The sequence below is a fragment of the Bubalus kerabau genome, chromosome 9 (assembly GCF_029407905.1).
Source record: "Bubalus kerabau isolate K-KA32 ecotype Philippines breed swamp buffalo chromosome 9, PCC_UOA_SB_1v2, whole genome shotgun sequence".
In the NCBI taxonomy this organism is placed as follows: domain Eukaryota; kingdom Metazoa; phylum Chordata; class Mammalia; order Artiodactyla; family Bovidae; genus Bubalus; species Bubalus kerabau.
Window position 1 is genome coordinate 81,045,944 of NC_073632.1, and position 27,746 is coordinate 81,073,689.

At 43.9% G+C, this 27,746-nt stretch overlaps 1 protein-coding gene across 1 annotated transcript; it reads right to left on the reverse strand.

The window, feature by feature from the left end:
* On the reverse strand, positions 1–25,907 carry ALDH8A1 (aldehyde dehydrogenase 8 family member A1). The gene is made up of 7 exons (XM_055534686.1): positions 25,055–25,907; positions 19,760–19,907; positions 16,740–16,895; positions 14,960–15,109; positions 9,790–10,046; positions 7,592–7,753; positions 1–1,252 (listed from the first exon to the last, which is right to left on the reverse strand). Exons 1-7 carry the CDS (start codon positions 25,190–25,192, stop codon positions 800–802), a joined length of 1,464 nt encoding a protein of 487 aa, XP_055390661.1. The 5' UTR covers positions 25,193–25,907; the 3' UTR covers positions 1–799.
* Positions 25,908–27,746: the final 1,839 nt, after the last annotated feature.

Consider the following 27,746-nt stretch of genomic DNA (forward strand, 5'->3'; position numbering starts at 1 on the left):
AGATTAGTAAAGTTTTTAAACTTTTTATTTTATACTAGAATATAGTTAACAATTCTGTGATAGCTATAGGTAGACAAGCAAAGAGACTCAGCCATACAGTATTCAAAAATTTTAAGTCTCCTGAGATACATACACTTTGAATTGGAATTGATTAGACTCCATAGTAGGAAAATATCGAACTCCTTGTTCTGAGTTTCTTCCAAAAGTAGTCATTATTTCATTATTCTTTGTCCTCATAAAGATATATTTAGTAGGACCTACCATATACGGTTACTCTGACAAATCCCACATAAATTATATCATCAACATGCAAAGCATCCCTTGCATAATGAGGTACAGTCAATTACTAATGAGCCATGCCAGTGGCTGATGGATGGAGAGACCATTTCCGCAATCTCCCCGAAGTTAGCGATTATGGTGATGTGTTTCTCTTTGGCTTTGTAGATTTTTTTAGCATATACTTGCAAATGAAAAAAAGAAACTAATTATCTGTGAATTTTCAAGAATTGAATCAAAACGATGAAAAAATACAATAAAAACACAGCCTAGGAGGAGCCCAATGTTTCTGTGGCTTCCTTTGTATGCCTTCCTACTCAGGGATCTTCTCTTCTTTGACTCCTTACTGAAAAGAGCAAACATCTTTTCACCAGTTGGTAAAAATACTGAGTACAGAGAATAAGCTATAGAGAGAATCTTCTGCTGAGTCAAGACTTGGCTGAAATTTATGCAGGGATTTCTTTTCACCACACTAGACGACAGATTCTCTGCAGCCAGGCATCAGCTTCTGCACTGGCCAAGGTCAGTGTTTAACAGTGATGGTTTTGACTTCAGTGAAGAATTCATAAGAATCTTTGGCTCCTTCTCTGCCCACCCCAGAAGTCTTCATCCCCCCAAAAGGTAGGTTCAGCTCTCTAATAAGCCAGCAGTTGGTCCAGACCAAGCCTGACTGTAACTTCTTGGCCACCCGGTGGACACGCCCCACATTGCCTGACCACACGGTAGCAGCCAGTCCATATTTAACATTGTTGGCTCTTTGAATCACTTCCTCTTCACTATCAAAGGGGACGACACACGTCACTGGACCAAATATCTCTTCCTTCATGCAGCAGGACTCATCCTTAACATCTGTTATCACCGTGGGAAGCATGAAGTACCCTGCCTGATTTCTGGGGGGAAGGTTCAACTTATCCACTCCCTCACCACACAGAATTTGGGCCCCTTCCATGCGAGCTTTCTTGATGTAACTTCTGACCTGGGCAGATAAAAAACATAGTAACAACTTATCATTTGTCTTCACATAGCACAGAGAAAATTCAATATTTTTCAAGCACCTAGGAAAGACATATTGGAGTAGGAAATGGCAACCCACTCCAGTATTCTTGTTGGAGAATCCCATGGATGAAGGAGCCTGGCAGGCTACAGTCCATGGGGGAGCAAAGAGTCGGACACAACTGAACATGCACACACAGGAAAGACATATAAGGTTATTCCCCCCATAATATCTAAGGTTGATTGTATTTTCACTCAGCTGCTAAGCCTGAGGGCAGACATGCTCTAACCATCATCTGGCCAGTCAGCCCTCACAGGTAAGAAAAGGACAGTTGTTTATTTAAGGTCTAAGAGCCAGGCATGTGGATAAGTGCTTTTAACACATTCTCACATAATTCTCTCAAAACTCTATTAGCTACATATTACTGTTCTCTATTTGCTGATGACATAAGTGAATCTCCGAAAGGGTACATAGTTCATACGGCTGATAAACAATAAAGATAGAATTCTCTTTCTCCTGTTCTCTTGCCCCTATTGAAGCAGCACACTCACATTAATTAAAAGATGCCAAGAGGCAGCGTTCTGTGTGAACAGGGTGTGTGCAGGTGAGTCTCCAGAGGCCCGGCTGGATGCAGAGCCAGGACTTTCAGCAGCCATTCAAACAGTGCAAGGAGCACTCTGCCTTCAGATGATCGTGTCTAAGCAAAATTACCCAATTCTCTCTTCGAAGCTTTTAGGATAATAAAATGTGAAGGGAAGTGTCGGTTTTCAAATTGTGAATTCATCTAAGTTAGCATATAAGGTGACTCACACGAAACTGAACTTTCCTAGAGAAAATATCCCCAGATGACACAATGATATCTACACTCCTAACAACCTTGTGACTGATAAAGGTGATACAAAATGGAATGAACTATTCCTCTAAGACCTTTCCTTGAGCGGAGAGAGCAGAGAATCGTCAGCACTTGGTAATTTTGGACATAAAAGTCAAAGCCTGGAGGTTGGAAGAGCGGGCTTAGGAGTCCAGTAGAGCTCCGATCTCAGGTCCTTACCAGCTGAGGGATTCAAATGCTCTAGGCCTCAGTTTCCTCGTCAGAAAAATGGGATTGACTGTGCCACCTCTTTCATAGGTTCTTGCAAAGACTAAATAAGATAATATATGTAAAGTCCTTAGCGTGACACCTGACACATAGTAAAACTTCTGAGGGTCAGATGCTGCTGCTCGTGTTGATGGTGATGATGGCAGTATAATGCATAATCGGACATTCGCAAGCTGTGAGACTTCAAGGATGTCTCTACTCTGTATGCCAGTTTTCTTAACTGACAAAGGAGGACAGGAAGCTGGGTTTGGGGGAGAATGATGTGTATGTATGACTGAGTCCCTTCACTGTTCACCTGAAACTGTCACAACGTTGCTAATTGGCTATACCTCAATATAAAATGTTTTTGGTTTAAAAAAAATAATAAAAGAGTAGACCTTAGTTAGACCCAAAGCTTGGCCTTACTGGGGGATAAACCCATGAACTTCCTCTGTGCTTCCTCCAGACTCACTGTCAACATCCAGCATTCTCTCTCTCCAGTTACTTGCATCTTTGGGAGGCTGGCCTAGAGCCAGATTCTCCAGACAGTCATGTAGGTGAGGATTCCAGAGAGGAAAAAAAAAAACAAAAACAAAAGGCAACCCTGTGAAAGAGACAAGGGAGACATTTCTGCATCCCCTGAGGATAATATCACCTGCCGTTTCCCGTGCCTCCCCTGCCATCACTGGGAACCTGGGATGCCACGCCTGCACCTAGGAGCCCTTTGCTGTTACAGAGCATCCGTCACATGCTCCAGTCGGGTTCTTCTGTCACCGCATCTCCATCTGTTGTGACAATCCCACAGAAGTAGGATGGACACAAAGACCCCCCTGGCTAAGTTGGTTTGGAGATGTCAGAGACCCACTGCAGAAGAGGAGGGTTGGAACGCCAAGATGGCAGCCTGCCTCTCCTTGACTTGCAGCCCCACAGCTTCCTGGTGAAAGGTGAGGAAACACGACCACCAGTGGAGCGTGTCTGCTGCCTCCTTGATCCCAGACTAAGGTTTGGCAGACTGAACTGAGAAGAATCGCAGCCTGAAAAAGACACATATATGCTTCCCGAGCTGCTTCCACTGGCTCCCTCTCAATGGGCAGAGACACACAGAGTCCACTCACAAGACCTGAGCTGGCAAAGCCCCCGTCCAGGGGCTCATGGGGTGAGAGACCCAGAGGGCAAAGCTGCGGCTCCTGGCATCCAGGCACACATGTTCTGGGCAGAGTAGTGAGGATGGCAGGTGTCCAGGGACCCTCTGAACCTCAGCAGGATGGTTCTGAGACTTTGAGTGTGTGTTGGGGTGACTACAAGCCAAGCTGAGAGATCTGCGTGTGGAACCACAAAACAAGGGGAACCCCACAGCTACCTGCACTTCTGTGTGCATTAGAATAATGGAAATACCATCTGTATGTTCTTCCCTAAAATACAAAAATAAATGGCTGATGATAAATACTATTTTTAAGTTCTTAACTGCGAAAAAAATTTTTTAACACTGTAACATCTTCTAGTAGAACCTCAGAACTTTTTGAGGTGTGTGTGTGTGTGTGTGTGTGTGTGCAGTCACTCAGTCATGTCCGATTCTTTGCAACCCCATGAGGTACCCTCTTTTCAAGATGGATGTCTTAAAAGGGAAGTGTGTTTGAGCTTAGCACAACCAGACTTTAAGTGGCCTCCTCTTGACTGTCTTGTCATCATGAGGCATCATCTAAAGGGCACCACAGGGTCCAGACTCTGAAGCTGGGAAAAACTGAGGGCAGGAGAAGGGGGAAATGGGATGAGATGGTTGGATGGCATCACTGACTCAATGGACATGAGTTTGAGCAAACTCCAGGAGATGGTGGAGGACAGGGAAGCCTGGCGTGCTGCAGTCCATGAGGTCGCAAAGAGTCGGACACATGACTGAGTGACTGAACAGCACAACAACAGGGTCAGAAGCTGCTTTGTTTACTCTTCTCCTCTGAATGGAACCAGGGCTCAGTAGACAAAGGTCCTGTTGCCCACGTGGGGTAGAGTAGCTCACACAGCCTGAGGCTGCTTGTTGTTGGAGAGCAGAGGAGAGCCTGTGGTGGAGTTCAGGAGGGTGCAGGGGGGTGGGGGGCTAAAGAGAGGGCGGGCCCCTTTGAGCCAGCAGGAATACGCTGAGCATCACAAATATTGCATTAATGCTCACAGGACCTACAATACGGGGAAACCCAGCAAGTCTGTATTTGGTCCAAGTTCACGATATAGGGCAAAAGGGAGAAATAATCAGAATATGACCAAGAAAAGTCGTAACAACCAATAGGAGTCTGTGAATGGTGTCGGTTTCTCTCACACACAAAAGACAGTTTGTGTGTGTGTGCATGCATGCGTGCACGTGCACACACATAGAGGGGCTACACATGATTCAACTGCTACAGGAAAGTCAAATACTTTGATTTGCTTCACTGACGTACCTCCCCTCATTGGAGAACTTAATGATTATGACAGTGCCTAGGACAGAACAGTTTCTCTGCTGCGTTGATGAAGAGAGCTTTGAGTCTCCAGCGAGTTGGTGAACTGCACAGGGGACCTTAGATGGTGCCATGGCCTGAGCTTCCCTGGTGGCTCAGACAGTAAAGAATCCACCTGCAATGTGGAAGACCTAGGTTCGATCTCCAGGTTGGGAAGATCCCCTGGAGGAGGGCATGGCAACCCACTCCAGTATACCTGCCTGGAGAATCCCATGGACAGAGGAACCTGGTGGCTACCTCCTGGTGGTCCATGGAGGTGCAAAGATTCAGACACGACTGAGCGACTAAGCACAGACAGCACATCAGTTCAGTTCAGTTCAGTCACTCAGTTGTGTCCAACCCTTTGCGACCCCATGAATTGCAGCACGCCAGGCCTCCCTGTCCATCACCAACTCCCAGAGCTTACTCAAACTCATGTCCATTGAGTCAGTGATGCCATCCAGCCATCTTATCCTCTGTCATCCCCTTCTCCTCCCACCTTCAATCATTCCCAGAATCAGGATCTTTTCAAATGAGTCAGTTCTTCACAGCAGATGGCCAAAGTATTGGAATTTCAGCTTCAACATCAGTCCTTCCAATGAATATTCAGGGCTGACTTCCTTTAGGATGAACTGGTTGGATCTCCTTGCAGTCCAAGGGACTCTCAAGAGTCTCCTCCAACACCACAGTTCAAAAGCATCAATTCTTCAGTGCTCAGCTTTCTTTATAGTCCAACTCTCACATCCATACATGACTACTGAAAAAACCAAAGCTTTGACTAGACGGACCTTTGTTGGCAAAGTAATGTCTCTGCTTTTTAATATGCTGTTGAGGTGGTCATAACTTCTTTTCCAAGGAGCAAGCGTCTTTTAATTTCACTTGGCCTGAGCTTAATGAAAGATGCTCCTGGAAAGGTAACTTTTCTCCATAGGAATCATTTGGAAAGAGGCAAAAGTTATTTTTCACCACTTATTTGCATGTGTGGGTTTACAGCATGGATCCCTGAGTTCAGAACAGTCAGATGAGAGAGAACCAGGGAGCCTCTTACACCAGGAGACACCTTGCTTCACAAGATGGGAACATCCACAGCTGTGGGTCCCCCAGCGGCACTCTGGGGACTGCTACCTCTGTGCCTGCAATTGTGCAGGTGAATCTGACTGGAGGAAGACACAGCCATGCTGGCTGGCCTCACTTTAAATCAATGACCATATGCTTTGTTAGTGTGACCACAAGTGATCACAGCTCCGGGGGTAGCCCTTGGAGCTGCCCCGCTGACAATACTGTCACTTCAAATCCATTTCTCTCTCTCCTGATCTCCCTGAAGACTATCTCAGAACTCTCCCTCCTCCTTGAAACCTTCAACACCATCTCCCCTCCTCACTTTGCTTCCTATTTTACTGAGAAAAGAAAAGAAATAAGAAGAGACTGGGAAGACTGATGCTACATGTTCCTACCTGTGGGAATCTGTGCTTCACAGTATAGTGAAAGTCAAAGTTCAAATGTAGCAAGCCTGCTGAATCTATGTAAAGGTTCTGTCCCTCACTGGTTAACCCCTGGGGGCGTACTACCATTACCCTTGCTTGGTCTTAGTTACCATAGCTCAAAATGAGATCTTTTAACTCCAAAATTCTATGACTTATTGTGGGAGTTTTATCAGGAAATGAAAATGATCTTAAAGACCCAAATTCCACAAAGCACCCGAGAACACCTTCTTCAATGGCTTTTCCCACAAAGACCCCACAATCACCCCACCAGCTAAAGTCCACATTGTTCAGACTGGATGCATACTTCCAGAACCCCTGTTTGCTATCACCCAGAGGCAGAACCTCACGGCCTGAGAACTGACTGGGAACATTTACCTGTGGAAATCCCTGCCACCCTCAGCCCACAACACTCTCGTCAGCTGACCTTTATGCTTTGAAATTTGCTTTCCTCACTCTGACTGGCTCTAAGGAAGCCAGACTCCATGCTGACTTCCCAAGTTTATTTATGTCATGTAGGTGCTGCTTTAACTTGATTACATTTGTGTATCTATCTTTAACATTTTCAGGCTTGGGACCCAGAGACAATTTCCCACAGATCATAATTTTTAACAAAAGAATAGGGTAGTAATTTAACAGTATTTCAAAGATGGTGCTATGCCTTGGCACTGAGTTTCTCTCCCCATAAGAATTCTTTCTGGACTCACAGATTTAAGAGGACAAATTTACGGTTGCCAAGGGAAGGACCAGGGAAAGGGATAGCTAGGGAGTTTGGGATGGGCATGTACACTCTGCTGTATTTAAAATGAATAATCAACAAGGACCTGCTTTATAGATGGCCAACTCTTTGTGGCTACCCCAGCAACTGTAGCTTGCCAGGCTTCTCTGTCCATGGGATTTTCCAGGCAAGAATACTGTAACGGGTTGCCATTTTCTCCTCCAGGGGATCTTCCTGACCCAGGGATCAAACCTGGGTTTCCCGCATTGCAGGCAGATTCCTTACCATCTGAACCACCAGGGAAACCCCGCATAGTACATGGAACGTAGCTATATTTAAAATGGAAAACTAACAAGGCCCTTCTGTATAGCACAGGGAACTCTGCTCAATGTCATATGGCAGCCTGGATGGGAATGAGTCTGGGGGAGAATGATACATGCATATGTATGGCTGAGTCACTTTGCGGTTCACCTGAAACTGTCACGACATTGTCAATTGACTACACCCCAATACAAAATTTTTGAAAAAAAATTTTTTTTAAGAATTCTTTCTGAAACTTACACAGAGGGTTTTACTTACTTTCTCCAGATGAGCTTTACTGATCAGAGCGCCCATGTCAGCCGATGGATCAGAAGGAATACCAACTTTCCACATTCTGGTCGCCTCTACAAACCTCTTTAAAAATTCACTATAGATGCTCTTCTGGACAAAGATTCTGCTGGTACACAGGCAGATTTCACCCTGCCAAGAATGACTCATGAAGACAAGGACAAGACAGGGGGCTCCACGGCATGGACAGATCGCCCCGCACTTCTGAGAGCCTGTCACATATCCAGCACTGGTCTAGACAATCGGGAACAGCAGTCAACAAGACAGTCCCACCGTCTGGAATACATTGTCTTGTGGGGAAGACAGGCAATAACACAATAATGCTTAATAAATAACACAACTTCAGGCCATGACCAAAACAATACAAGAAAACTAAGCTGAGGATAAGAGTAGAAACTAGTGGGGAGAGAGAAGTTTTACTCCCTTTTATTAAAGGGAGTCCTGGATGACGCTAGTGAACAGGGAATGTTTGAATTGACCCTTGACTGATGTGAAGGAGCCAGATGGAGAGAGGTACAGAATTCTCAGCAGTAAGTGAGAAACGAGCTTGGAGTGTGTGAGGAAAGCGAGGAAGGTGAATGGGGCTGAAGGGGGTGGGGGAGTGGAGGCAGGAATGGGGGTCAGAGCAACATAGAGATAAAGGCAGGAGGTGAGGAGCGAGGCAACATCATGCAGAATCTTATAGGTTCACAGGCTCACAAGGAGCTTGCATTTTATCCTCAGTATCATGAAAGGATCATGGACAGCTTCAAGCAGCAAGAAGATGTGGTCAGGATTTACATTTTTAAATGATCATTCTGGCAGCTGTGTGGAGAATAGAATTGGAGAGAATGAGAGTGGGTTAGGAGAGCTTTTCAGACACTCGGGTAAGGGAGGGTACCTTGGACCAGGTGGAATCAACAGAGATGAGAGACGTGAAAGGAATCCACTGAGGTCAACAGATTCTTAAAGGGGCAAGGGGACTCCAAAAGGGTAAAGAAACTGGCAAAGGTGCTCCCAAGAAGATTGCGGATATACCTTAAAGATAGAACCAATTGGACCTATTGGTGGATAAGTGAAGTGGAAGGAAAAGAGCAGGTTAGAACAAGGATGAGTGCCAGATTTTTGGCCCAAGCACACAGTGGATGATAGTCTTTTCTTCAGAAAGGAAAACACGAGGCAGGGAGAGCAGAGATGGCGCAGGGAAAGGAGGGAAATCAGAAGTTCTGCTTTGTTCAGGCGAAGTTTCAGATGATACTGGACATCCAAACAGAGACACTGGGTGTTCCCGGGAGAGGCACTAACAGGTTTCTGAGTGAAAAGCCATCCTTACTATTATTTGAGCATAACATGTAATAGTTTACAAACTACATTCTGGACTTGTCAGCATTGTGTGTGTATGATTGCACCTGTACACATAAACACATATTTTCATCACATTGATACTGGACCTTCACAATTCTTCCAATGATCAGGAAATACAAAGTTGCTTGAGGCTCCTCCATGATTTTAAGGTAAGAAACCCGCTTGAGACTGATTCAAATATTTATTTCTAAGTGTGTGAATGCATTTGAGGTGCTTTTGGGTGAGGGCAGAGAATAAGCTTTCCAAGAGATAGGACTCTTGGACAGCAAGAAAAGACTGGGAAAAGTATAAATAGAGGAATGGAGAAGCTAGAAAGCAATCATTTGGCCCATGGCTGGTCCCCCATAAAAGTTCTGAGGGCAAGAGGAGAAGAGGGTGACAGAGGATGAGAAGGTTGGAGGGCATCACCTACTCAATGGATGTGAGTTTGAGCAAACTACAGGAAATAGTGAAAGACAGGGAAGCCTGGATGGCATCATCGACTCAATGGACATGAGTTTGAGCAAACTTCAGGAGATAGTGAAGGACAGGGAAGTCCATGGGGTCACAAAGAGTGGGACCTGACTGAGCAACTGAACAACAACTGGAGAAGAAGAGCTCACTAAACAGGAGCTGTGATGCCACAATGCCACCAAGCGACATTAAGATTGAAGAGATAGTCGAAAGAGTAACACAATATAACCATTCTCCTTTCACTGAAATAGCCCTGCATTGACCTACTCACCCTGGTTTTCACTGTGATGCAACAGATGCTGTTTGACAAGGCTGCTGAGTTAAAAAACAAGCAAAAAAACAAAAGGGGAGAAAAAAAACAGAGGACATACCTGGTTGGCAAAGCTGGACCTGACAGTTGTCGGAATGCACTCGGCCAGGTTGGCATCTTCAAAGATGATGGCAGGATTCTTGCCCCCCAGCTCCAGCGAGAGCTTCTTGCAGTGGGGGGCACTCAGCTGTGTGATGCGCTCAGCGGTGGGCTGGCTCCCAGTGAAGGAGATGAGGGGCACCTCTGGGTGGGACACCAGGGCCTCGCCTACCCTGGGCCCCGTTCCAAACACAATATTTACCACACCTGGGGGAACACCTGGATGGGAAGCAGTACCGGTTACAGCCATTCTTCTCAGCGAGTCAAGGGCTTCAGGTTACACAAAGATTCTCCTTCACAGTGTTTTGTTTGTTTGTTTTGGGGGTGGTGTTTTTGGGTTTTTTTGGCAAAATGATTGCTGTCAATGTTGTGTTCGTTTCTGTAGCTTGAATGGGGTGAGACGGGATGTTAATGATTGTCTCTAGTCAATAGCAAAACAGAGACAACAGCATCATCTCTGCCTGTATTATGCCCCACGTGGAATTTCTCTGGGTGCTTTGCCCTAGAAAATGCAGGGTTAAACGCCCTACGTAATTCATTCCAGAGTATTGAGTAAGCCTCAGGGGCTGAGGATGCAGAGATACCCTCAGGCAGGTCAGGCCCTGTGAGAGAGGACAGCAAAGGTTAAGTTCAGGGAGCATCCACACTGCAGAAGCCAGAGAAGAGAGCGGCTACCTCCCTAGGAGAAAGAGGGAGGGTCCCCTGGGGAAGGTGACTTTTGAGATGAAGGTCCTGTTCCCCACGATCTGGATGCACCATCACCCTCTAAGACTGAGTGTCCAAGAACACCCCCACGTAGGTGCTCCAGGCTTTTCTATTACAAAACTTACTGCCCTATATCTGCACGTATTCATTGTGTTTTATGGATTTACCTGTTCATTACACATCCACCACTAGAAGGGGCACCAGCCAAGGGCAGACAGGGGTTTGTGTTTTGCCCTCTGTTGTATCCCTTGTGCCACGGCCTACTTTGCCAGATAGAATGAATACTCAATTTAAAAAACATCTTTTTTTGGCCATGCTGTCGGTATATGGGACCTTAGCTCCCCAAACAGAGATCAAACTTGGCACCCACTACATTTGAAATGCAGGGTCTTAACCACCAGACCGCCAGGGAAATCCCTAGAAAAATATTTTTAATGCATCACATTTAAAACAGATCAATGAGAAAAGAAGATATAATGCTACGTATTTATGTTCTTAAAATAATTTTACTAATAATAAAAATAAAAATGTAAAGAGATAATGCCAGTAAATGCTCACATTTATTGGGTGCTCACTGTGAATCAACTGTAACTATAAGTGGGTTACACCCTTTAGATCTCCCAATAGCTCCATGAGATACATCATATTAATATCCTCACATCACTCATGAGAATATTGAGGCAAAGTGAGGTTAAATAAGAGCTTCCCAAGCGGTGCTAGTGGTAAAGAACCCACCTGCCAATGCAGGAGACGTAAGAGACTCAGGTTTAATCCCAGGGTTAAATAACAACCAATAGAAGGCAAAACTAGGTGTTGGTTAGTAAGTAACTATTAAGTCAATGAATGCATGAATGTGTACAGTATCCGATTCAGAAAAGGTTCTTGACTTTGGGAAGATTTAAGTGTTCAGAAAAAAAAAATCTATGTGCAATCGATTGCGTCCAGGAAACTCTTAGGGTTTGCCTGGAGGTAGCTGAGTATATTCCCTGTGTTTGCAGGTTTGAACAACAGGAGATGCAGAGATGCTCTTTTGTAAGGTAACTACTCTCTTGCTCCTATCATTGTTCCCTTGCTCCGACTTACACATACTCTCTTGGATTAAAATCATCTCTTGAAGAACATGCTCTTAAGGTATACATGATAAGTTCTCACTGATGATCCGTGACCATCAAGAACCCCTTCCCACAGAACACAGCCTTCACCATATCACCTTGAGGCCCTATCCAGGTGAGCCCCTAAGGAGACAGGGGTCTGGCAGAGTCTCCCTCTAATGGCCCCACCTCTGCATTCAGCCTGCATACTTGTTTGAAATCCAGCTCAAGTGCATCCTGGCTCACAGACACCATATGAGAGCAGCTAGGCCATGGGTTGGACCAAAGAGGAGGTTTGAGGGAGAGGTCCTGCCAGCTGATGATAGGGGAAAACAAGGACAAAGTTTCCCATCATTCACATTCTCATGAGTCCTGCATCTCCATCACTAGCGAGCTTGTGGATATTTGCCCGGTATTCAGATGGAGAGTTGAGAGCCAGAGAATGTGGACTGTTGGACTTCGTGAATCCTGAAGGCAAAAAAATGGCTCAAATCACTTCGAATGCTTATTTTAGCATTTTTTTAAAGGGTGAGAAAAAACAGAAATACCACATATTTATCATTACAGGAAAATGAGCTCATTTCAGCAGGCAGAGTGCCTTCTACACAATGGAATTTACATTTTGATTACATTTCCTTGAACTCCAATGTTAATAAATTGAGTTATGTATCTAGTGGCTTGTATTTCTCAAAACCATTTTGCCATTTGATCCAGACATTAATGAAATTTTTCTAGAGACATTCACCCTTTACCCTTAAGAGATTCTGGTTATAAGAGAGGAAAGACAGTTTAATTGGCAAATAACAATTCACTAAAACTCAATGTAGGTGGCTAAGAGACAGCGAAGCGAAGGGAGGCTTGCCAGTGCCAGGATATGGCTGGATGGTGATAAGGAAAATTTTAAGCTTAAATAGAGCAGAACAAAAATTAATAGGAAGGGCCAGAAATCTACCAGCAGTGGCCACTTCAAGAATAAGGGCAAACATTTGGTGCACCCAAGATAAAAACAAATATTCTAAGATTTGCAAAGAGGTATTCATGGGGTACTTCAAAACATCTTAAATGATTTTTTATTTCAAAGGAAGTTCATCTTCCAAGTCTGTTTGAACACTCAGGACTAGCGGAGCTAGATCTTGCAATATCCAGACTGCATTAGCAGGTGGTTTTAGCTTTCTTACACAGTTGGAAGTTTCTCTTAGAGTGCTCTAAACAGAATTAAATAGATGAGATTGACACCCCTATCCCAGTGGAGAAACTGAGGGCTCATATCAGGTGTGATTGGATCATCACACTCTCAGTGTTTGTTGGAGGAGGAGAGTTTGGCAAAACCAGCCCAGAGTGGGAGGGAGGGAAGGACCATCTTGGTATAACAGGTTTATTCACCCATAGGAATAAGAGTGCAGTGCTGTGCAAATAAATGGAAACATTAAACTCTCATGCAGACTGGGTTCTGGGTTATTTGAAAGGGGAGGGTGGTTAGACAAGAGCAATCCTCATAGATCAAGAAGTAGCTGATTTTAGGACAGGGAGGTGTCTAGGATGTGGCTCTGTGGTCCCTCCCCACCTCCTCATGCATCCTCCCAACACAGGATGAAGCAGAGCAGAGGCCCGCCTTTTGTCTCACACCAAAGAACCAGTGGGCAAGAGACAGGGAAGAAATCCCTTGGACCTTTGCAGATACTAGAGTCAGTTTTGCAAAGAAAGGGATAGAACACGGTCACCTTTGTAAGGAAAGGATGACACATTCTGGGATGCAAAGAAGGTAAGGATGTCCACTTTATCCTTACCAGTTTGGTAAGGATGTTTCCAAAGGTCCAGAGCAGCCATTGACGTCAACCCAGAGACCTAGCCTGGGTAACCTCTTTCCTCCATAGGATAGGAGGGAAATAAACCAGGGTCACAAGGCCCCATGTGCTTCCCTAAACAAGCACCACTTAACTTGTCATCTATACCCTGGAGTAAGGAACTGGCTTAGCTATGCTGGAAGCCAACATGTATGTTTTTGCTTTGAGAGAAAAGGTGTTTAGGAGAACAGAGACAGGCTTTCAGCAACTGCCCCCTCTATGGTCATAAGTGAGCAGGGAAGCACCTTCTCTGGGGGCTAGAAGTAAGCGAGCGCAGCAGGGACTGACAGGGCCCGAAAGACAGCCTGTTCCCCCAGCCCACCTGCGGGTCATTCCAACCCAGAGATATGAGCTCAGGGCCTCACAGTGAGGGGCTTCCTCGTGGGTTACAAGCTAGAGCCTCCTGCCTGTGACCTTCCAACCCCAGCATGGTGTTGGCTCAACACTCTGGAATGAAGCCAGGAACACACGTGGCCATTAAACCATCAGCAAGAGAAAGACAAGGAGCCACAGTGCATCATCATCTGCACGGTAGTGGGTTCCAGTGCAGGGAAAACTAAGGGGTGTCTATTCAATTGTCTTGAAAATGGGCTGTTTGTCTCAGGCATTCTGTTCCTATGCAAATCAGAGTGGTATCTAGCAATATTTTCTTTTCATCAAGATCCACTAGTGGTGCCAATGCAGGATTTAAATTGATGATTGGAGACACTGTCTGGGGAAGGCTAGTGTCGGATTTGGTCAGGCTCTTGTAGCCAGCCGCTGTGCCGCTGTCCTTTGCTCTGGCTGCTGTCCGTGGAACCCCGCAGGGAGGACTGTCCCACAGCAGTGCGTTCCGGGCAAGGATAAAGAAAGCAGTGGGAGCGAAGCCCATGGATCCGCTCAGAAGAGTGTACTTCTCAGAAAAGGTTAAAGAAGACAAATAACCAAAGATGTCCCTGGGATCTGCCGAGCATATTTCTATTCAAAATAACTTTTCAGATGTCAGTGGCCCCAGACTTAGAGAACAAATGTATGGACACCAAGAGAGGAAAGGGAGGGTGGGATAAATTATGAGATTGGGATTGACATATATACACTCAGTCACGTCTGACTCTTTGTGACCCTATGGACTGAAGCCTGCCAGGCTCATCGGTCCATGGGGATTCTCCAGGTACAAAAACTGGAAAGTGTTGCCATTTCCTTCTCCAATATATACACTACTATGTATAAAACAGATAACTAATGAAAACCTCAGCACAAGGAGCTCTACTCAATGCTCTGTGGTTACCTAAATGGGAAGCAACTCTAAAAAAGAGATGTATGTATGTGCACATCTGATGCACTTTTCTGTACAGTAGAAATGAACATAACATTGTAAAGCAACTATACTCCAATAAAATTTTTTTTTCATTATTTTACAAATGTCAGTGACCCTACAGTGGCTAAAGCCTACAAAACATACATCTCCAAAGCCAGTCATGTGCCTCTCCTCTGACACCCTAACACTGATTACCTGCTTTCTCCAGGAGTCTGCACATCATCCATGCGGTCACGGAAGTCAGCTCGCTGGGCTTAGCTATCACTGTGTTGCCAGCAGCGACCGCTGGAGCAATCTTCCAGGTCAGCAGATAGAGGGGCAGATTCCAGGGACTGATCAGAGCAGCTAACAGAGGAGAACAGAAGCATCGCCAGCAATGACATACCCTTCAAAGCAGATGGGCCAGACATGCTTTACTAATGAAAACTCCTTCGTGCTACACCAAATGTCAGCTTGCTCTTCCAAAATCCCAATCGTTTGTGGAATTTCAATGCTTCAAAAAATTCCACAAAAGAATCTCCAGTCTTTTGTAGAATTTCTGTAGAATTTCAGAGAAATAAGTCTAAAATATATTACAAACTGCCATACCTTTAAAACTATAATCAATACCGCTTACTCTTTTCTTGATGACTTTCAATTATATTTATGAACAAGAACAATAGAAGTACCAGGGCTAAAATGCTGTCTGTCACCTCGCCCTAAACAGTCTCAGAATATGATCAGTTTTGAGGTTTGTAAACTGATCTTTGCACTGTCTCAACAATCTTTTTTATCTTTAAATGGTCTAGGCATTATTTCTTCTAAATTTTTCCACCTGTTTTTCTAATTAGTTGTGGATTGAGACATAAGATCTTAATTTGTTCACAATTATTTGTAATAAATAAGAGCAAATAGGTTCTGAGATGTGAAATCCATTTTAGCTAACCCAGGGAATTTTGTAATAAATAAATTATCTCTAGGTTCTCACCTGTATCCTAACCAGATAGGTTTGCTGGCTAAGTAACATCTATAACATTTAGAATGTGTCTTCATGTAAGAAGCCATCCAGACTTCCGACCACAAAATGCATAAAAATAAAACCCATGTTATGAATAAGTAAATGGAGTCACTTTATTTTATACTCTACCCTCAAACCTGAGCTATGAAAGTAAATATGCTTTATATATTATTAAATTTCCCACTGAAAAATCTGCTCTTCAGGGAGTAAGAGAATATTTTTGCAGCATAGTGTGTTAGTATACTTCTTGGAGACTAAAGTTTTGTTATACTGCCTTGAAAATGTTATTTCTGAAGGGTTCAGATAATAAAAGTGGCAAAATGTCCATTTTCTTTTCTTTAACATCTTCTTTTATCCTATCATAAAATGGAACTAGTAAAATGGAACTCGTGAAACAGTTGATGGTTTTTTCTCAGAGGAAACAATGACATCTAGTGGACATCTTTAGTCATTGCATATATTTCTGAAATGCAGGAACCACAGAAATGAGTATCAATAGATAATACAGTCAAGGCTTATTTATCACAGTACCAGCCACTGTTCTAAGTGCTCTAAATCTGTTAATTTATATAATTCACATACAACATATATAGACAAAATTAAACTATTCTCCCAATTTCCAGATAACAATACTGAAGCACACAAAAGTGACGTTTACCCCACTGTGATCTTAACCGCACTACTTTCCTGAAAGGTTTTTTTGTTTTTTTTTTTTTCATTACAAGGAACAAAACGTCCTGATTTATGAATTTATTCTCAGTGTCATTCCTTTCCCTGTGATTCCTCAAGAACAATGTAGGGATAAGTGGGAATTTGACACAAACAAAATAAACTAGATTTAGATTTTTAAGGTCAATTCAATTTCAGATAGAGCAGAAGTTTCTTTTTTTAAAGTCTGTCCCCTTAGATCACTTCTACGGGGCGGACCAAGCATCTCCACGTGCTACTGTGGCCCAGCCGTCATTGCGCGGCACCTACCGATGCCCACGGGGGCCCGCACTGTGTAGTGCAGACAGCCCAAGTGGTCCATCTGTGTGCATTCAGACGTGTGGTGCAGGATGGAGGAGGCGAAGAACCGGAAGTTGTGCACAGCCCGGGGAATGTCCATGGTTCTCGCCAGGGTTATGGTTTTCCCTGTAAGAAGTCAACAGCAGAAGGCACCGTCAGCGTACTTCACCTCGAACTTGGAGGAGACCCTACCGCACACATATCCCAGCTCCCTCTGAAGCAGCTTCTGCTCCTTCCAGCCTGGGATGGGCATTGCTTGATTACAGAGAGTGTTGATCATGGTTTAATAAGACCAGGAAATAATTAAATGTGAGATTATAAGATGAAGTAGAAGTGGTTAGAATTGAGTCAAATAATCTTTGCTTATTAGAATGAACGATTCATAGCTATGATCATTCCAGATGCTACCGCTTCACCCGAACCAGCGCTTTCAATTCAGAATCACCAAGCTTTGGACATGCTGCAGAGGGGATGGAATAATGGGTGTTAAGACAGCTGTGTTTGCACATCACCAAAAAACATGTGATGATATTAATTAACTCCTCAGCACACAGTGGAGCCATTAAGATGAGCATGTGGCAGAACGATGATGGGAACCAGCAGAGGATGCTGTGTGGCCCTTGCTCACCGTCACGGGCCCCCTGCACTTCCTAGACACACACTTACCTGAACTGTCCCTTAGTTATCTTTAGTGATGCTGGGAGACGCTGCCACATCAGGAAGCATTTTATACTTAAGGGTTTGGGGTCAAGATGCTTTCTAACTTTAGGCCACTTTATAGCCACATATACATACATACATACATACATACAGGGCTTCTCAGGTGGCACTAGTGGTAAAGAACCTGCTTGCCAATGATTGAGACTTTAAGAGACGCACGTTCGATCCCTGGGTTGGGAAGATCCCCTGGAGGAGGGCATGGCAACCTACTCCAGTATTCATGCATGGAGAATCCCACGGACGGAGGAGTCTGGTGGGCTATGGTCTATAGGGTTGCAGAGTCGAACACAACTGAAGCAATTTAGCAGCAGCAGCATACATATACATATATATACATACATGTATATCCTAACCATCTTTACAGAGATTTGCAGACATTTACTCCATTATGATGACTTCTGGGAAGCAGTTTTAAAAATTGGGACATTGTGTTGGGAGTGGAACAGTGACTGACATATTGGAAATCTTTCTACATTACTTGACTATGTCCCCTTCAAATTATCTTTGCTTTTAGGAAACAAACTTGGGTTACCAAAGGGAAAAGGAAGGGAAAGAGATAAATTAGGAGGTTGGATAACATATACACACTACTGTATATAAAATAGATCACCAACAAAGACCTACTGTAGAGCACAGGGAACTATACTCAATATCTTGTAATAACTTATAAAGGGAAAGAATCTGAAAAAGAATATATATATATATATATATATATATATATATATACACACACACACACACACAGACTCTTGAGAGTCCCTTGGACTGCAAGGAGATCAAACCAGTCAATCCAAAAGGAAATCAGTCCTGAATATTCACTGGAAGGACGGATGCTGAGGCTGAAGCTCCAGTACTTTTGCTACCTGATGCAAAGAGTTGACTCTTTAGAAAAGACCCTGATGCTGGGAAAGATTAAATACAGGAGGAGAAGAGGATCACAGAGAAGGAGATGGTTGGATGGCATCACCAACTCAATGGACATGAGTTTTGAGCAAGCTCCGGAAGATGGTGAAGGACAGGGAAGTCTGGTATGCTGCAGTTCATGGGGTCGCAAGGAATCAGACATGACTGAGCAGCTGAACAACTAATACACACACACACACACACCACACACATATATATATAGGCTTTCCTGGTGGCTCAGAAGGTAGAAGTCTGCCTGCAATGGGTTCCATCCCTAGTTCAGGAAGATCCTCTGGTTCGGGAGAAGGGCATGGCAACCTATTCCAGTATTCTTGCCTGAAGAATTTCATGGACAGAGGAGCATGGCAGGCTACAGTCCATGGGGTTGCAAAGAGTCAGACATGACTGAGCAACCAACACACACACACACACACACACACACACACAAGACAATTTGAAGAGCAGTCACACATTTATATGAATGTGTATATAGATGTATATAACTGAATCACTGTGCTGTACACCTGGAACCAACACAAAATTTTAAATCAACTATACTTCAATTTTTGTTTGTTTTGTTTGCTTTTAACTTTTTATTTTACATTGGAGTAAAGCCGATTGATGATGTTGTGACAGTTTCAGGTGCACAGCAGAGCAATTCAGACCATACATACACATGTATCCATTCTCCTCCAAACTCCCCTGTCATCCAGGCTGCAACATAACATTGAGCAGAGTTCCTTGTGCTATACAGTAGGTCCTTGTTGGTTATCCATTTTAAATGAAGCAGTGCAACTATACTTCCATTAAAAAATATAATAAAAAATGAATAATGCAGTTAAAAAAAAAAGAGGAAGAAACAAAAATTTTTTTTGGTTTGAAACTCTCTACTTAGAACTGCTGGAGGGCTGCACTCTCAGCCTTCTTGTTCTACCTCTTCACCAAATCCATGCCCTTTGCTATAACATCTTTGTAATTCCTTCTACCAACAGTGTGTTTATTTCCCTGCCTCTTGAACTTGGGTTCAGCCTTGACTTGCTCTGACCATCAGAATGAGGCAGAAGTGGGCCAGTTGCCAGCCTCAGCCTTCAGAGGCCTTGGCTGGTCGGGCTTTCCAAGCTTTACCGCTGCCATGAGAAGCACTGGGTGGGCGGGCCTGATGGGCCCACAAGGGGTCACGTGATGAAAGAGTCTGGAGTTCTATTCATATGATTAACAGGCAAGAGATCAACTGACAACTTGGAAGGAGGGTGTGAATGGCCAGCATCTGAGTAAGCACATTTCCATACAGGACAGGGCACTAAACTTGGCTCCACTAGAGAGCGGGCAGGAGAAAGAGGGAAGAGGATGGCACAGACCCCTCTCACCTTGGTCCTTGGACTCAGCCTGGGCCAGCTCCTCCAGGGACTGTTCCAGCAAGTCCGCCAGCCGCTGCAGCACCTGTGAGCGCTCCTGGGGGCTCCGGGAGGACCAGCCTGGAAAAGCTGCTCTGGCAGCCTCCACCGCAGCTTCGACCTTGCAGGAGCAAACAGAAGAGGGTCACCTTACCCCATCGCTTGAGGAGCAGAAGCTAAGAGCTTCTAGTAGTCACGTACAGATGTGAGAGTTGGATCCTAAAGAAGGCTGAGTGCCAAAGAATTAATGCTTTCAAATTGTGGTGCTGGAGAAGACTCTTAAGAGCCCCCTGGACAGCAAGGAGATCAAACCAGTCAATCCTAAAGGAAATCAACCCTGAATATTCACTGGAAGGGCTGATGTTGAAGCTCCAATACTTTGGCCACCTGATGTGAAGAGCTGATTCACTGGAAAAAATCCTGATACTGGGAAAGATTGAGGGCCGGAGGAGAAGGGGATGACAGAGAAGGAGATGGTTGGATGGCATTACTGACTCAATGGACATGAGTTTGAGCAAGCTCTAGGAGATAGTGAAGGACAGGGAAGCCTGGCATGGTGCAGTTCATGGGGTCACAAAGAGTCACACACGACTGAGCAACTGAACAACCACTCGAGGGTTGGATGAGTCCAGAACCCAGGTCTGTATTTATCTCACTTTTTTTCTGCCTACTTCCAAATATTTGACACTCTTCAGTGCTGAGTTGCCCATGAAGTGTTGTTTACTTAACCAGCAAAACAGGGCACCACAAAAAAAACCCCAAATTCTCCATTTCAATCAAGTTATCCAGAATGTGGTGGTAATCGAAAGAAGCTATTTCAATAGCTGGTATACATTTTCAGTAATTTCAAAATACCGAAGTTTTTGAATATCATACGAGAGAGGAAACTTAAGGGTGTACTGAATCCCTAAACTCTTAAAGAAGTTTTGACATACTTGATAAAGTCTAAAAGTTTGAAATCACATCCCAGACTATCATTCTGACTTGGAATGACTTATCATATTAGTTATGTATTGACTATTTTTTATACATAAAGGAAGGTGCTAAATGCTTTGCACAAATTATTTCATTAAACCCCCTTTAAAGTTCTGTAACATGAGTATTGTTAAGCCCATTATACAGATGAACAAACTGAAGCACAGAGAGCTCAAGTAACTTGCCAGAGGTCACACAGCTAATAAGTGGCAGAATCAGGATGTAAACCCAGGTCTTTGTAGTTCCCAAGACCACAGCTGGCCTGCTATGGCCACAGTCCCTGCCTCTGCCTGGCTCCACCCAGTGGAAGGGTCCTCTGTTGGAGAAGAATTTGAACAGATGGCTTGGGGACCAGGTTTTAGAGTTAAGTCCAAAGCAAACAATGCATGGGAAGATATGAGCAAGGCCAGTTCATGCAGGCGGAATGAATTATCAGGGCATCTTCTGCCCCTTCAGGGCTTCCCTGGTGGCTCAGTCAGTAAAAAGTCCATCTGCAATGCAGGAGACCACTTGTGATGCAAAAGATCTGAGTTCGATCCCTGGGTCTGGAAGATTCCCTGGAGAAAGAAATGGCAACCCACTCCAGTATTCTTGCCTGGAGAATTCGATAGACAGAGGAGCCTGGAGGGCTACAGTCCATGGAGTCACACAAGTTGGACACAACTAAGCAACTAAACTACTGCTGCCTTTCTCCTCCCTTAAAACTGACTGAGGGGTCATTATACAACTTGTGACTGTTGTTATCATTCACATTTTGCTTCCCCGGGTTTTTGTTCCAATCCTGTGTATGTTATAAATTTTCAAAATTTAAAATTTTCCAAAAATGATGCATCATGAAATTCTGAGTGAAGAAAAAATTTTTAGTGAATTTTATACAGTGTCAGACTTTATTTTTTTGGACTCCAAAAGCACTGCAGATGGTGATTGCAGCCATGAAATTAAAAGACGCTTACTCCTTGGAAGGAAAGTTATGACCAACCTAGATAGTATATTGAAAAGCAGAGATATTACTTTGCCAACAAAGGTCCATCTAGTCAAGGCTATGGTTTTTCCAGTGGTCATGTATGGATGTGAGAGTTGGACTTTGAAGAAAGCTGAGTGCCGAAGAATTGCTGCTTTTGAACTGTGGTGCTGGAGAAGACTTTTGAAAGCCCCTTGGACTGCAAGGAGATCCAACCAGTCCATTCTAAAGGAGATCAGTCCTGGATGTTCTTTGGAAGGAATGATGCTAAAGCTGAAACTCCAATACTTTGGCCACCTCATGTGAAGAGTTGACTCATTGGAAAAGACCCTGATGCTGGGAGGGATTGGGGGCAAAAGGAGAAGGGGACGACAGAGGATGAGATGGCTGGATGGCATCACTGACTCGATAGACATGAGTTTGAGTGAACTTTGGGAGTTGGTGATGGACAGGGAGGCCTGGCGTGCTGCGATTCATGGGGTTGCAAAGAGTCGGATACGACTGAGCGACTGAACTGAACTGAATACAGATACTTTGTTTGACTGTGTCTCAGAAGATGACAGTTCTTCAGAATATAGTTCTGATTCAGACGATGTAAATATCAGGCCAAGAAAAAGACAAATATCCCTGTGATCCAACATTCACTCACCTAACAAATCACCAGCCACAGGCACTGTGTGTGTGTGCTCAGTTGTGTCCGACTCTTTGCAACCCTGTGGACTATATCCCACCAGGCTCCTCTGTCCATGGGGTGTTCCAGCAAGAATACTGGAGTGCGTTGCCATGTCCTACTCCAGGGGATCTTCCCGACTTGGGGTTTGAACCTGTATCTCTTGCCTTTTCTGCATTGCCAGGTGGATTCTTTACCACTGAGTCGCCTGGGAAGCCCACAGCCATAGGCGTTAGGTTCTGTAAAAATCCCCGGGCAATAATGTGTTAGGCAATATCTGAGCCATGCCCTGTCCAAAGATGGCAAATCCAGAGGCTGTGTCTCACTCCTCCTCTCTCACCTGCATGGCACTTATAATCACTCACCTTTTCTTCCACCAGGGGACCCATCTCAATCTCAGAATCTTTTCCCACAGTCATCCAGCCATCACAGCATCTTTCTTGCCATTTCCTTCTCCAGGGTATCTTTCCGACACAAGGATCAAACCCACATCTCTTGCGTTGGAAGGCCCCTTCTTTACCACTGAGCCACCAGGGAAGCCGTTCTTGCATCACATGATGTGACAATTCAGTTGCCCTCTCACTCCAAATCTCATCTACATGCCTTCCTGTTTTCTTTACGTAAACAAGGTCACTTTCAGATAAGCTAAAGGTATAAAAAATGATTCTCATCTTAATTATAAATTTCTGGGAATTGGGTGGTTTCACCTCAAAAACCAAATCTCAAATCTCCATCAGGAGCTGTAGCCTTGGGGACACCCTACTGCCAGCCAACAAGAGGAGAGTCAGTGTCAAATCTGGTCTTCCTCCAATTGTCCATGTAAAACTCTGATCTTTTTGAAAAGCAGAAAATTCAAGTCCAGTCATATTTTCTAAGTTGTCTTCGGTCACACGTCCTATGCTATTTAATATAGAGCACGTATTAATCCACTATATACAATAATAACAGCAAAAACTACTTGGAAAGCTTTTACCCATCCTAGACACAAAAGGCTCTACATATGTCAGTCTGTTTAATCTTCAGAACAACACTGAAGATGTTATTATTATCCCATTTTATAGATAAAGAGACTGAGGCACAGGGAGGTTCAGCTCTAAGTTCAGACCATACATAGTAAGTGGTGCTGCCGATCTTTGAAGCCAGGCAGTCGAACCCCAATCTGTGCTTATGACTGCAACACTACAGTGCAAAAGCTACGAAAGTGTGTGCCTGCGTGTGTGTTCGTGTGATCACTGATATAAGCATGTTGTCGTCAGTAAAATAAGGATGATGATAGAGTCTCGTTTACAGGTGTTACAATGCTGATTTGGGACAATTTTTGCTCCATGGCTTAGTGAATGCACAGCACAAGGCAGATGCTGAAAGACCACAAGCCCCGTCGGCAGCATCGCAGCACTTTTTGTGACTTTTGGGGGACACTGGGCTTGTAACCTGCATGACAACCATATTCTTCAAGCCAGAAAAACATGAGATTTGTGGGATCAGATGCAATGTCTGCAAGCTAGATTACTGGGAAATCCAAAATATACATTCCTCTACCAGCAGGTGTACTGATCCCTCTCTCTCATCTGAAAAGGCTGAGTCATTAGCTGCAGAAAAGATTTCACCTGAATTTGATGTACTTGTCATTTTTAACTTTATTTCAGAAAGGACTGAGACAAGCAGAACTGGAAAACACAAAGCTGGATTTTCCCCATGTAATCCCAGGTCATTTGAAACAGATAAAACTGTGGGTTACAGTTTAACCAACAAACTAGTCAATATTTGCAAACTTTAATCCAGAAGTCTAAAGGTTTTTTTTTTTTAATACAAAACAGATTTACAATATTATTAACAATAGAGAAAAAAATCTTAACCCTTTTTTAAAAAAACACCTTGCATATACTACTTATTTGTTAATATATATATATAGACTACACATCTTTTAAATAATCTAGTTCTTTGTGCTTTACAAAATAAATTAAAATCTATTAGGCTTTAGATGAGTATACATTCATCAGCCACATTTATCACCTCGAATATATTTTTCTCAGTGCAATAAGATACTAATCAAATATATCTTAAATATCTTACAAAACTCTTGAATAATATTAACTCTACATCACTGAAAAAAAGTTTTAACGTGTGTGTTTCCTTTGAGTAAGAAAAAGTAATGTTAAATTTAAATCCAAAAATATGTAGGAATTTGATTTTGCATTTCATCATTCAAATGATCGGTTTTTACTTTATTAGATAATTTGAAGACATGAAGAATTATTAGAGGATAAATAATTCCTGGGTTTAAAATTTTTGTTTAGTGAAGTAACAGGTTTTCTGGAAATCCATGAATATAGTGGCAAATTCAGGCAAACTTGATCGAGAAAGGGAACACTTAGTAATATGATAATGATTACAAACACTACGTTTTACTAGCAGCCACTGAGGAATGTCTGAGAGTTGTGGCTCTCTGTGAGGTTATCTAGATTATTAGTCACTTCTGCATATGATCACCTGAGATTTGTTCCATACATCATATACACCCAGCTACAAAATAAACCTTCTGAGAACTAAAAATCTTCCTTCGGCTAATATTTAGCCATCCCCTTTGCTCCTCGAAAATTAAGTACCATAAGTCACTGCCAGGCTAAGCAGATTTCAGTCTCCTCCAACTGAATGTACTCACCTCTTCTTTCCCACTGTTTGGCACATGGCAGTACACTTCCCCTGTGGAGGGATCATAGGAATCTAGGTATGAGCTACAAGGTAAAAATTTTCCACCTATGAAGTTTTCCAGCATCAAAAGACCTCCTCTTCCAGCCATAGTAAAGGATTCGCCGGCCCTTCCCCTTGGCTTTGCTGGGTGAGGTTACCGCCCCCCACTCCCTGACTCCTGACTTAGTCTCCTCCTCACTTCCGGCCCCAGTGCCTCATCTGCCAATCACTGAAAGTGGGCGGCGACCTTACAGTCTGAGAGTATTTCAGTCTCCAAGCTTTGAATGAAGAGTTTCCGAATATGTCATAGCTGACCAGGACATTATGACAAATGGATAATAAAAATATATTAAAGTAGCATCAGCTATGGGTTCATGATCCTTCAAAATGGCCAAAAGGCATCTGTCTGTATCATGTTATTGGGTGCCAGACCGATAGTGCCAGGCCCTGAGGCAGGTCGTTTACACGAATTTACTCATTTGTTCCACACAAAAACCTATAGAAAGCAAATTTCCCCTCTTTTGTAGAAAAGCCAGCTTCAGAGAAGTGAAGTCCCAAATGGCATAGTTGGTAAGGGTAAACAGTCATTTCGTCTCCAAGTTGCCTGCTTTTTCCTCAGTGCATCCGTCACTGCCTTCACCATCAGAGGTGGTTGAGGGCAGACTCTCTCTTTCCACCACCCACCATCTTCTACCTTGACTGTCTTGTCACTACACTGTCCATCCTGAAACCAGGGTGGTCGCTGCAGCGACATCTTCCCAGAGGTGCTACGAAGATGATGACATCAGCCAAAACGATGTATGATGTGTATAACACAACCAGGATTCATGTCCATGATGTAAGAATTTCTGCAAATAGGTAAGAGAAATGAATAACCTCATAGAAAAGATAAGCAAAGGATAGTGTGAAAGTGTTAGTCTCTCTGCGGCTGCTGCTACTGCTGCTAAGTCGCTTCAGTTGTGTCCAACTCTGTGCGACCCATAGACAGCAGCCCACCAGGCTTCCCGTCCCTGGGATTCTCCAGGCAAGAACACTGAGTGGGTTGCCATTTCCTTCCCCGGGGGATCTTCCTGACCCAGGGATCAAACCCAGGTCTCCTGCATTTCAGGCAGATCCTTTACCTTCTGAGCCACCAGAGAAGCCCCAAGCAAAGGAAAGGAAAAAGCAATTCACAGCAAAGGGAACAGAGCAGGCTAATGAGGGTGTGAAAAGATGCTACATGTCACTGTTGAGCAGGGAATGTGAGAGACTAAGAGGAGCTATGTTGCCAAGCCGCCTGGAGAAGAGTTTTTTTTATTTTTCTAATATGACATTTTTCTTACTTATTTTATTTATTTGATTTTTGGTTGCTGGGTCTTGGTTGCTGCATGCAGGCTTTCTCTCGTTGCAGTGCATTGGCTTCTGGCATCAGTGGCTTCTCCCATCATGGAGCACAGGCTCTAGGCACACGTGCTACAGCAGTTGCAGCTCTCAGCCTTAGTTCCCCACGGCATGTGGGATCTTCCGCAACCAGGGATCAAGCCCATGTCCCCTGCATTGGCAGGCAGATTCTTATTCATTGTAGTGCCAGGGAAGCCCCCAAACAGTTTCTTTTTATGTTGAAGTAGAGTTGCTTTACGACGTTGTGGTAGTTTCAGATGTATACTCTTTTTAAGATTATTTTCCCTTATAGATTATTATAACATACTGAATAGAGTTCTCTGGGCTACACAGCATGACCTTGCTGCTTATCTATTTTATATTTGCTGCTAAGTAGCTTCAGTTGTTTCTGACTCTTTGCGACCCTATGGACCATGGACCACCCCTCTTGTATATGGGATTCTCCAGGCAAGAACACTAGAATGGGTTGCCATGCCCTCCTCCAGGGGATCTTCCCAACCCAGGGATGGAACCTGTGTCTCTCAAGTCTCTTGCATCTCCTGCATTGGCAGGCAGGTTCTTTACCACTAGCGCCATGTGGGAAGCCCATTATGATCAAATTGCCAACATCCACTGGATCATCGAAAAAGCAAGAGAGTTCCAGAAAAACATCTATTTCTGCTTTATTGACTATGCCAAAGCCTTTGATCACAACCATCTCTGGAAAATTCTGAAAGAGATGGGAATACCAGACCACCTGACCTGACTCTTGAGAAATCTGTATGCAGGTCAGGAAGCAACAGTTAGAACTGGACATGGAACAACAGACTGGTTCCAAACAGGAAACGGAGTATGTCAAGGCTGTATATTGTCACCCTGCTTATTTAACTTATATGCAGAGTACATCATGAGAAACGCTGGGCTGGAAGAAGCACAAGCTGGAATCAAGATTGCTGGGAGAAATATCAATAACCTCAGATACAACCATTATGGCAGAAAGTGAAGAAGAACTCAAGAACCTCTTGATTAAAGTGAAAGAGGAGAGTGAAAAAGTTGGCTTAAAGCTCAACATTCAGAAAACTAAGATCAGGGCATCCGGTCCCATCACTTCATGGCAAATAGATGGAGAAACAGTGGAACCAGTGACAGACTTTATTTTGGGGGGCTCCAAAATCATTGCAAATTGTGACTGCAGCCATGAAATTAAAAAGTGCTTACTCCTTGGAAGGAAAGTTATGACCAACCTAGACAGCATATTAGAAAGCAGAGACAGTACTTTGCCAACAAAGGTCTGGCTAGTCAAG